We start from the raw sequence: 11,788 nt of genomic DNA on the forward strand, positions 1-11,788 counted from the left end.
CTGTGCAAAAGCTTTTTAGTTTGATGTAGTCCCAATAGTTTATATGTGCTTTTGTTTCACTTGACTGAGTAGGCATATCCAGAAACATGTTGGTAAGTCTAACTAACGTCCAAGAGATTACTGTTTACATTTTCTTTTAGGCGTTTTAGGATTTTAGGTTTTACACTATGTCCTCAATCCATTTTGAGTTTATTTTTGTGTATAGTGTAAGAAAGCGGTCTGGTTTTATTTTCAGAGTACTCTTCATAAGTTTTTCGGCTTTTTAAAAAACAAAATAAAAGACTTGAATTCTCAATGTTTCTGATGTTTTTTTAAAAAAATTTCTTGATTTTATTAAAAAAAATTTTTTTTAATGTTTATTTATTTTTGAGAGAGACAGAGGCAGAATGCGAGTGGGTTAGGGGCAGAGAAAGAGGGAGACACAGAATCCGAAGCAGGCTCCAGGCTCCCAGCCGTCAGCACAGAGCCCGATGTGGGGTTCAAACTCACAGAGCTGTGAGATCGTGACCTGAGCCAATGTCGGATGCTCAACCGACTGAGCCACCCAGGCGCCCCTTAAAATTTTTTTTAATGTTTATTTTTGAGAGGAGAGAGAGACAGAGTTTGAGCGGGGGGAGGGGCAGAGAGAGGGGGAGACACAGACTCTGAAGCAGGCTCCAGGCTCCGAGCTGTCAGCACAGAGCCTGACGCGGGACTAGAACCCATGAACCACAAGATCATGACCTGAGCCAAAGTCGGATGCTTAACTGACTGAACCACCCAGGCGCCCCTCAGTGTTTCTGATGTTTTAAATACAGTGTTGTAAAAAAAATAGCTTTATTGTTTTTTTTTATTCCCTGTATATTTTTGAGGGAGAGTAACAGAGTTTTCAATATTTCAAAAAATTTTTTTTTAATTGAGGAACAATCATAATTTCCCCCTTTGATTATTAGAGTACTATGGCTTGGTTTTTGCCTGTGTGTCATTTTTTATCCTCCCATTCCACTGTGGAAAGGGAAGACTGCTTAGACATGAAACTAATTTTCATTCAAGCACTGAAATTTATCCAATTGTTCCTAAGCAGCCCATAGGGGGAGCTGGAACTCAAAAACTGAAAAGAATCGGCGGGGATGGGGGGGGGGAAGTATTTGAAAAAAGTAGGAGGGATAGCAAAGCCACCTTGTGGCTAGGTTTCAGGCTGTCGGTCCACATGTTATAAAATTGTCTCAGATTTGAGATTTTAGGGTGACTACGTAGCCGTCCAAAACGAGGGGAATCGCCCTCCCCCTGCCCAGCTGGGGGGTTGGCGGGTGGGAGAGAAGGAGCCAATCAGAGACTGAATTCTCAGAGTCGTCTCTGTGGTCCAGCCAATCCCAGGCTGTTGAGCCCTGGCCCCTGGGATAAAGGTAGCGGTTGATGCCTGCCCGCAGGCCGTTACTTCCCCAGACTCCTAACAGAAGAGCCTTGTCTGTCAGCCTCGGAGATGGAGGGCAGTAGGGCTGAGCATAGAGATGGTACTGATGGGATGCAGGCCATGGAGCAGAAGGTCACGAGGCCAGGTAAGGGGCGCCACGGAGCTTGACCTTGGGTACAGGAACTGAGCTCTCCCATGATTAGCCTACCATCCCTCCTGGATCCCACCTTGCAGTCCGAGCAGTGTTTCTTTAATTGTCCATAACCCGGCCCTGAAATAAAAGCAGGCATCATTAATAAAACAAAGGATTCAAAGAAACGGTGGATCCACCCCTCTGCACCCGATTTTTTCCTTCTTAGAAGAGGCAGAAATTCATTAAAAAGTCCCAGGATGAAGTTTGGTTTTCTATTCTGGAACCGGGGCAAGAGCACTGAGTCAGTAAAATAATGGTCAGAAATGGCGCCAAAAAGTGGAAGCCAAGCACTGCTGAGACTTTTGCTGCTGAAAAGGTCCAGCTCTTAGTACCCTTTCTCATTCTCCCATTTTCCAGTTGCTGGGTTGTAAAGCACCTAGAGCAGGTAGAGAAAAAGACAAATCTCACGCGAGTTTTCTGTTTGTTTGCTTGTTGTTTATTTTTCTCTAGAAGATAAACAATGATATGCATCTTCCTTAGGTATAGTAACAAAGAAAATGCTAGTCATATCAAGTATATGTGGAGGCATCGCTTTACTTCTGTGGGTAATGTCAGAATTTCCTAGAAAATGTAAGTAAACAATTTCTGCTAAAACTATGTTCATTGTATTGTCATTGATTCAGTCTGATACCAGTGACTACTAGCCTGTTCTTCTTCCTTGGCATTGAACAATTGGAATCAGAAAGCATTCTCCTTGCCAGAGCATCTGATTGTTTTTCAAACCCAGTCATCTGCTTTGCCTTCTAGAATGTTCATTGTCTTAATATCTATTGAACTTCAGGCACGGTGCTAAGTGATGATGTTACCAAGATGAAAAAAAAAAAAAAAAAGAGAAAGAAAAAAAAAAAAAAAAAAAGAAAAGGTGGTGGGGGGGGGTGGATTTTGGCCTGAAAGGAATTAATACTTGATGGAAGAAACAAGCATCTATGCCAATAGTAACTGTAAAATAATTGTTAAATACAAGTATGTTCAATGTGAAGAGGAAGAAAAGGAGATTATGAATCTGCGCTTGGTAGGTAAGATGTTATGAAGGTAGGGGTATTTGCCCTGAAACTTAAGGTCAAGTAGGTATTTAGGAGAGAGTGCCTTCGATGAGAGAAAGAACACGAGTGTTAGAGAATCACACCAGGAATAACTGTGATAAGAATTCAAAAAATTGGAGTGAAGACTGACAGTCGTATCACGTTTTCGCTACTGCGTTAACTCTCTCCCATACATGATTTTTTTTTTTATAACATTTATTTATTTTTGAGACAGAGAGAGACAGAGCATGAACGGAGGAGGGTCAGAGAGAGGGAGACACAGAATCTGAAACAGGCTCCAGGCTCCGAGCTGTCAGCACAGAGCCCGACGCGGGGCTTGAACTCACAGCCCTCACGGACGGTGAGATCATGATCTGAGCCGAAGTCAGCCGCCCAACCGACTGAGCCACCCAGGTGCCCCTCTCCCATACATGATTATTTTCTACTTTCTCTTTTCTCTCCAGACCTTTCATGCCTTTTTCTTCATCTTCACTCTCTAGTCTATGTTTTGCTTTTCGTTTTACCTCATCAGTTATAACAATTACTAGAAAACTCCCAAAGACTCCCATGACCACATCTACTTTTTTACCTCTATCCCTACCCATATACTCTGTCTAGATTCCTGGTACTGTAGATGGAGTATTCATGCCCCACAGTAGATTCTGTAGCCTCTCACCGATCAGTTATATTACTCGGGTAATATTCCCCTCTCTCCTACATTATACTTTTTTCACGCTCAACTGAAACGTCTCCATAGCAATACATGATGGTGATATCTCTCTTACCTTGAAAATAAAATTCAGGGGCGCCTGGGTGGCTCAGTCGGTTAAGCGTCCTACTTCAGCTCAGGTCATGATCTCACGGTCCGGTCCGTGAGTTCAGGTCCCGCATCGGGCTCTGTGCTGACCGCTCGGAGCCTGGAGCCTGCTTCAGATTCTGTGTCTCCCTCTCTCTCTGACCCTCCCCCATTCATGCTCTGTCTCTCTCTGTCTCAAAAATAAATAAATATTAAAAAATAATTTTTTTAAATAAAAATAAAAATAAATAAATAAAATAGAAAATAAAATTCATTAGCCCTTACTCCTTCTTTAGCTACCAATTTCCTTCTTTTTTTTCTTCTGTTACAGCAACCACCTTGAATTTTTTGCTAATTTTTTTTCTAAATTCTATCTTCCCATTTTCTGTTAAACGTACTCTGGTCAGGTTCCACTTCCTTTTCTGTCTACTGAATTTGTCTTTCAAGTTCATTGGCAACTTCTGTGTTGCCGCACGGTATGCTTTCTACCTAATTTACTGGCTTCTTCCAGCTTTACTTTGCTTATTCTTTCTTCTCTCCCTGACCTCTTAACTTTGGGGTGCCTTGGGGCTCAGTCCCTGAGCAGGTCCCCTCTGTATCTACCCTTGCACCCTGGGCAATCTGAACCATGCTTACAACTCTAAATGTCATATCATTCTGATCGCCTCCAAATACACATCTCCAATCTGGGCTTCTTCACTGAATTTCAAATATTTCAATCCACCAACTTGACTGTCTAATACATTACCCAAGTCGAAGTCTCAGTCTGTGTCTCTCCCATAACCTCTTCTATCTGGGTCTTCCTTACCTCAGGAAATAGCAACTTGGTCTTTCCAATTTTCAAACCAAAAATCTTTTTTTTTTCCCAGTAAAATTTTTTATTATTTATTTGTTTATTTATTTATTTTTATTTTATTTTTTAATATATGAAATTTATTGTCAAATTGGTTTCCATGCAACACCCAGTGCTCATCCCAAAAGATGCCCTCCTCAATACCCATCACCCACCCTCCCCTCCCTCCCACCTCCCCATCAACCCTCAGTTTGTTCTCAGTTTTTAAGAGTCAAACCAAAAATCTTATAGCCACGTTTGACTCTTTTTTCCAATCCACTAGCCTCCAAAATAATCGGCAAAGTCTTCCTGGTCTTTCAAAATATAACTAGTATCTGAGTCCTTTTCCCCACTTCTACTGTTACTACCTCGTACCTTGCCAGCATCCTCTTTTCTAAATGTTCTTCCCTCTCCCACCCTTTCCCTCTTAGAGCAAAGTTATCCACTGAAAATGTGATAGGGACCACAGACGACATTTATATTTTAGAAGCCCCACTAAGAGAGTAAAAAACAAATGAAAATTGGTTTAATTGTATTTTGTATTTAACCCAGTGTGAAAACTGAAATAGTATGGGGTCATTTATGTCAAGGTGTTTTAAAAGGCATCCAGGAGGTCATTAAGGAGGTGGGCCTTATGCTCGTCTTCCTGAACAGCTGAACTGGGCCAAACCCCAAATAGTCCAAGGACTTCACCACAACACCTGCGATGTGCTACAGTAATGGACTTTTGTTCAGTGACAAACCACCTGTGCTTAGCCAAGATTAATTTTTAGCTTCCAGCACCAATTAAAATTCTTCATAAGCAATATATGCTCTCGGGGCGCCTGGGGGGCTCAGTCGGTTGAGCGTCCGGCTTCCGCTCAGGTCACGATCTCGCAGTTTGTGGGTTCGAGCCCCGCATCGGGCTCTGTGCTGATGGCTCAGAGCCTGGAGCCTGCTTCGGATTCTGTGTCTCCCTCTCTTTGCTCCTCCCCCGCTCATGCTCTGTCTCTCTCTCTCCTTCAAAAATAAAATAAAATAAATAAAATAAAATAAAATAAAATAAAATAAAATAAAATATTAAAAAAAAAACAAAGCAAAAAACATTGCTCTCTCATCTTAAAGAACCCCTGACTTTTGTTCCCAAGTGGGATGTTATTTGGGATTGTACTCAAGTCTGTGTACCCTGAATTGCAACTCTTTGATTCCACAACAATGCTTTTGCTTGATTATTGCCTCCTGAAAAATTCAGGTTAACAAGTGTATGGTCAGTATATTATCACCTCACCACGTATCAATAGATTAATCATTCATGATATTTAAAAAATTGTTGTAGTCCGTTGTTGATATTCCGTGTGTATTTTATGCTTCTGGGACATTTGGAATTGGACGGGCCACATTTCAAATGATTGATAGCCACGTGTAGCTAGTGGCCACCGTACTGCTCAGTACACTTCTACAATATATTTTAAACACATTTTTTAAAAAACAAATCAGATCTCTTTAAAATGCTGCATTGGTTTTTCATTCACTTGGAGTAATGCCACATTCTTGCGGATGGCCTCCAGGCTCTGTTGGGTCCAGTCACCCAATTACCTTTGTGATCTCATCCCCTGCTACTTATTTGCCTCTTCACTCAGTCGTCTTCAGTTGTACCAGCATCCTCACTCTCTCTCTTTTTTAAAATTTTTTAACTTTTTAATGTTTATTTGTTTTTGAGAAAGAGAGAGTGCTAGCTGGGGAGGGCAGAGAGAGAGAGAGAGAGAGAGAGAGAGAATCTGAAACAGGCTCCAGGCTCTGAGCCGTCAGCACAGAGCCTGATGCGGGGCTCGAACCCACAAACTGTGAGATCGTGACCCAAGCCAAAGCTGGACGCTCAACCGACTGAGCCATCCGGGCACCTTCAAGCATCCTCACCCTTTTATTAACAAGCCAGGCACTTCACCTTGGTCCTTTGTACTGTTTTTTTTTTTTTTTTTCCTTTTTCCTCTTTGCTTGGGAAAATCTCCCCCTATATGTGCATATTCCTCACTAGCTCAGTTGGTTCAAACTTTTAGTAAATATTAACCTCTGGTTGAATCCTATCCTGACTACTGCATTAAAATTGCAAGTCTTTCCACCAATAATCCTAATCGCCTTCACTCTGATATATTTTATGACAAACTATATAATTCAGTAGACATGCAAGTCCCATAAAGCAAGGGTTTTCTTTTTTGCATGTACACTGCTGTATACCTAGAGCTACAAAAATATCTGCCACATGATAGAAACTCAACTGATAGTTGTCGAATGAATGAATGAATGAATGAGTGAATGAACGACAAAACTTGGTTTTCTGGTGACCCAGGTTCTGAACCAAACACTTGAGTTTTGTACAAGCTTTTTATTTCAACACCAAACTTTAACATCATTTTGAGCTTGATACTTTCAGATAATTTTGGTGACCTGATTTTTCCACTTGGTTTTTATACCGGGGCTCATATGAATAGTCCTACACTGATGTTTTCTTTCCCATTTGAAGATTCTCTCATTCATAGGCCTGGCTATAAACCCGTCATATATTTCAGATGTGAAGAGGTGTCCTTTTGGTGAGCCTTCTGTTTCTCAGGGCTATACCTTAACAAGTAACTTCATCTATCTAGTTGCAGTAAGTTGGAGAGTAAAAAGTGGATGGTAGAAAGCTCGTAAAATCCTCATCTTTATTTCCCTGCATTCTTTTGTGCTTAAGAACAAAGGAACACCTCCAACTCCTGTGGGAATGTTGTTCTTGAAAGACAGTCAAGTTTCAACTGAGTCAGCAATAGGAAACCACCCCTCTGATGCTATGGATATAGACAATTGGTTTATTTACAGTGGAAAGGAAGTGGATGAATAGGAAAGAAATGGATGGATAGAGAAAATGCCAGTAGTATAAAAAATGGGAGGAAACTGGCTAAAGATTAGTTTCTGGATGTTTATGTGTCTATTATTGCTGATCTTAAATTATACATACACCTTCATTCTTCAATGCCGATTTCTTTCATTCTATGTTCTTGATCTTTTCTTTTTTTGAGCTGAGGTTTGAAGTTAAATCATTTGAATTGAATATGAAAGTAAAATACATTTTCTCAATCTGAAATATATCTTTTACCCTAAATGTGAGACTCTTCCTTTGTCCTATACTTTCTTCATTTTTTTTTTCTACCATTGTGTTAATTTTAGTTAAAAAGCCAAAGATACTTAATGACAATACATGCTCTGAGGATGAAACTATATGTCCACAAGACTGGAACCAAATCAGTAATAATTGCTTCTTTCAATCTGAACGTGCAAAAACTTGGATAGAGGGTCAAGAAAACTGCATAGCCTATCGTGGATCTCTGGCCATATTCAACTCCAAGAATGAAGTGGTTAGATTTCTCTTTCACAATATAAATCTCATTTACTTTATTGACTAGCTATTATATGACAAGTATACTTCAAGGGTGTGATAGATCAGTCAACAAAACAAAGACTTTTGCCTTTATGGAGCTTAGATTCCAAAGGAAGCGACAGGGAACAAAACATAATCGTAATAAATGTATTAAATTACATAGTATTTTAGAAGGTAGTAAATTTTTATATACATATACATGATTTATGGATATGATATATATGAATATGATATGATATATGATATATGGTATGATATAGATATATAGATATAGATATAGATATAGATATAGATATATAGATAGATACATAAGCAATATTATGAGTGTCCTAGGTGGATAGGCTGCAAGTAAGATAGTCTTATTTCATTGAGATGATGGCACTGATCAAAACTGTAGTTAAGAGAGTTGGTTAAAGGAATATCTGGGGGATAAGCTTCCCAAGAAGAAGAAACATCTGGAGCATGGACCTTAAGGTAGGTGTATGCCTGGAATATTCAAGGACCAGAAAAAAACAAAACAAAACAAAACAAAACAGCCAATGTGCCTAGCATGAGGGAGTGAGTGAGGAATGTGGATGAATAGGGTCTTGGAGGCTATTGTATATACTTTGGTCTTCCTCCAAGTAAAGTTAGGGAGATATTGCAGAACTATGAACAAAAGTGAGACATGATCTGACTTGAGTTTTAAAAGAATCATTTGCTTTGCTGTGACGAGCTAATGAGTGGCAAATACAAAAGCAGAGTGCCATGCTACAAGGCTATTGGGATAACCCTTAGCAAGAGGATAATGGGCCCGAAGAAGGACCATAGCGTTAGAGGTAATGAGAATGAGAAAACTAGGAGAGATCCATTATAACACCCTGTATTTCATAAAAGGAAATGTTGATGCCCCATCTGGGAACTTCTTCCTATTGGATTGGACTGAAAAAACTCAATGCGAGCACACCCTGGATGTGGGTAAATGGAGATGCATTCAGCAATTGGTAAGCCTTCATGGCATTTATTATTGAATGTGTTAAGTATAGTAAGGATTCTGAGTCTATAATCAGCTACCCCTATAGTTGCCTCCACATTATGTCCCCAAAGACTGTCAATATATGGATGCCATATTCAGACAAATATACAGTCTTTAGTCGGGGTTTGGCATTAAATATCAACATCTACTTCTATAAGGTAAGTTGGACTATATATACGACATGTGTACCCCAAGTATTGTTTTTATCCTAGAGAAAAATCGAACTAGTTTGATCCTTGACTATTTCCTCTTGGGGTTTTGCCTTTGTTTGTTGGGGGTCTGTCATTGATAGGGGAGTCTGAGAAAGTATACTCAAGCTTACACTTACCACACACACTAGTGGCCTGAAATGGAAGGGAATGAGTGAGAAAGAGAAAATGTACGCTCTAATTTTTTTTTTATTAAAAAAAATCTTTTTAATGTTTATTTATTTTTGAGAGAGAGAGACAGAGAGAGACAGAGTACGAGCCAGGGAGGGGCAGAGAGAGAGGGAGACACAGAATCCGAAGCAGGCTCCAGGCTCTGAGCTGTCAGCACAGAGCCCGACGTGGGGCTCGAACCCACGAACTGTGAGATCATGACCTGAGCCAAAGTCGGACGCTTAACCGACTGAGCCATGCAGGTGCCCCAGTGTATGCTCTATTTTTAAATAATAGACCTTTGTTTAAAATTCTTGAACTTCTCGGGGCGCCTGGGTGGCTCAGTCGGTTAAGCGGCCGACTTCGGCTAAGGTCATGATCTCACGGTCCGTGAGTTCGAGCCCCGCGTCGGGCTCTGTGCTGACAGCTCAGAGCCTGGAGCCTGTTTCGGATTCTGTGTCTCCCTCTCTCTGCCCCTTCCCTGCTCTGTCTCTCTCTGTCTCTCAAAAATGAATAAACGTTAAAAAAAAATTAAAAAAAAAAAATTAGGAGAGTTTACACCAGTCTTACAAAGTTCCTCAAAAATGAAGGGCTAAAAGCATTTCAGTTGCCATATACCCAGGTATTTATCCTAACAACATTCTCTTTTTCTTTTTTCTCATTCTGAGTTTTCAATTTCGTGTGTTTTATGTGACCTAAGATAAGAACTTAGAAAACCCTTTCTAGATATTTTATTTATGATTATTTACATCTGTCATAGTCCATCAAGTGAAGAATCCTTATTTCACTATCACTGTGGTCATGGTTTCAAAAAATGGATCAGGGAACACTTACTTCAGCCTTAAGATATATCAGTGTTTTAAATGTGTGCAGGGGGATTCAATAAAATATCAGTCACACTCTCCCTGTATGTGATCTTTAAAAGGCTGAATATATTTATTTACTTATTCTTATTTCAGTGTATAAAAAGAAGAATTTAACCCTTCACAAAGTGATTTTCCATGTTTACTACATTATAAAACAGCATAAAGTTCCAGGATTCTTTGTTGTTATTGCAGTAAAGTTGCCTGGTGTTCGTTTCTTCCCATCCTCCCATCCTGGGGAGAAGTTTGGAGGTTGAAATAGAGAGAAGCAGCTAGTTTCATCCCTCTATTCCTTTTGCATTGTACATTTTGGTTTGATTTTTTCTTTTCTTTTCTTTTCTTTCTTTCTTCCTTTCTTTCTTTCTTTCTCTCTCTTTTTTTTTTTTTAGTGTTTATTCATTTTTGAGAATGGAAATCTGTTCGAGAAAACAGAGAGATACAGAGGGCAAGCAGGGGATGGCAGAGAGAAAGGGAGACACAGAATCGGAAGCAGGCTCCAGGCTCCGGGCTGTCAGCACAGAGCCCGACACGGGGCTCAAACCCATGAACCGTGAGATCGTGACCTGAGCTGAGGTTGGACGCTTAACCAACTGAGCCACCCAGGCACCTCTACATTGCACATTTTGAAACATAATCAACAAAGTTACATATTTTAGGCCGTGCCCAGTTAGTTTTCATGAGGTTCGGTAAATAATTAATCTCCTTATTTTGTTCCAGGTTCAATATTGAAGGAAGTGGAACGTGTGCCTTCATGCTTCACAAGAGAATCAGCAGTGCCAATTGTGATAACACAATGAAATATATATGTGGCAGAGAACCCCGTTGTCCTTAGACAAAGGGTTCCCTAGAATACAGCAAATAAAGTAATGAAAGACAAACTTTTTTATTCATTGTACATTCATGTATATACGTTTTTCTTCTTATCAGACATATGTTTTAAGTTGCTTGGTGAAGTTTTCAATGACTTCTCTTCATTTAAATGGTAATCTAAGAAGTCAAGAAACTACGCTGAGGTTTTACATGACGTTGCTAAGCCACATAAGCTGGTGTGTCTAAGCCTATGGGTACGATGGTGGTCGTGTTCATAACTGATTCAACAGCACGCCTCAGGGGAACAGATTGGAGGGTAAAGAGAAGGCAGTGAAAGATTCCTCTACTCCTCTGAACTTCAACTACATCTGCCTACAAGAGATAAGACATGAAGCATGGAGTGAGCATTGGGTGTTCCACGCAGCCTCCAGTGGTATGTTAACGCATTTAGAATTTGGAGAGAAGGCCATGAGAGAGGTGTTCTGAGATTAATTAGGGTTTCTGACTTTGCATCACCATCAAAGACCAAATCCCCTGAAAATGAATTTATACTGAGCCATGTACAATTTTTCACGGTTTCCTAGATCTTTATTCAGATTACCGAGCTGAACAATTGTATCACACGGATTTGCTGTCGCTGAAACCACGGAAGGAATCGGGCTTTGGGATGTGGGTCGTGGTGAGCAAAACATGAATATTTAGAGAGCAGAATGTGAGGGAAGATGCCCTTGTGACTTGAAGAAATCATGGAAATCTATCTTTCACAAATCTATGGGATTTAGAGCCCAGATCATATGTATTTTTTAAAGTTTATTTTTGAAAGACAGTGCAAGGTTGGGGGGGAGGGGCAGGAGAGAGGGAGAGAGAATCCCAAGCAGACTCCTAACTGTCAACACAGAGCCCACCATGGGGCTTGAACCCATGAAACCGTGAGATTGTGACCTGAGCTCAAACTGAGAGTCAGACGCTTAACTCACTGAGCCACCCAGGTGCCCCTAGATCCCAGATCATATTTAAATAGGAATCTGAGGGGCAGAGGGAGAGGGTCAACATTCTAGTTTTCATTATAAATCTGTGCACATCTTACTACTTTAGTCTATATTTTCTTTCCTTT

General features: G+C 40.3%; 1 protein-coding gene across 3 annotated transcripts; it reads left to right on the plus strand.

The window, feature by feature from the left end:
- The first annotated feature begins 1,380 nt into the window (after positions 1-1,380).
- On the plus strand, positions 1,381-10,759 carry LOC121038964 (early activation antigen CD69-like). Of its 3 annotated transcripts, none has more exons than XM_040488970.1 (5): positions 1,381-1,538; positions 2,037-2,156; positions 7,417-7,604; positions 8,504-8,610; positions 10,582-10,759. In XM_040488970.1, exons 2-5 carry the CDS (start codon positions 2,084-2,086, stop codon positions 10,694-10,696), a joined length of 483 nt encoding a protein of 160 aa, XP_040344904.1. In that variant the 5' UTR covers positions 1,381-1,538; positions 2,037-2,083; the 3' UTR covers positions 10,697-10,759. The 3 variants fall into 3 exon arrangements, with proteins under 3 accessions (XP_040344904.1, XP_040344902.1, XP_040344903.1); XM_040488968.1 differs by having other exon boundaries at positions 2,067-2,156; XM_040488969.1 differs by lacking the exon at positions 2,037-2,156.
- The last annotated feature ends 1,029 nt before the right edge of the window (positions 10,760-11,788 follow it).

The sequence above is a fragment of the Herpailurus yagouaroundi genome, unplaced genomic scaffold (genome assembly GCF_014898765.1).
Source record: "Herpailurus yagouaroundi ecotype Mexico unplaced genomic scaffold, PumYag 166, whole genome shotgun sequence".
Taxonomy (NCBI): Eukaryota; Metazoa; Chordata; class Mammalia; order Carnivora; family Felidae; genus Herpailurus; species Herpailurus yagouaroundi.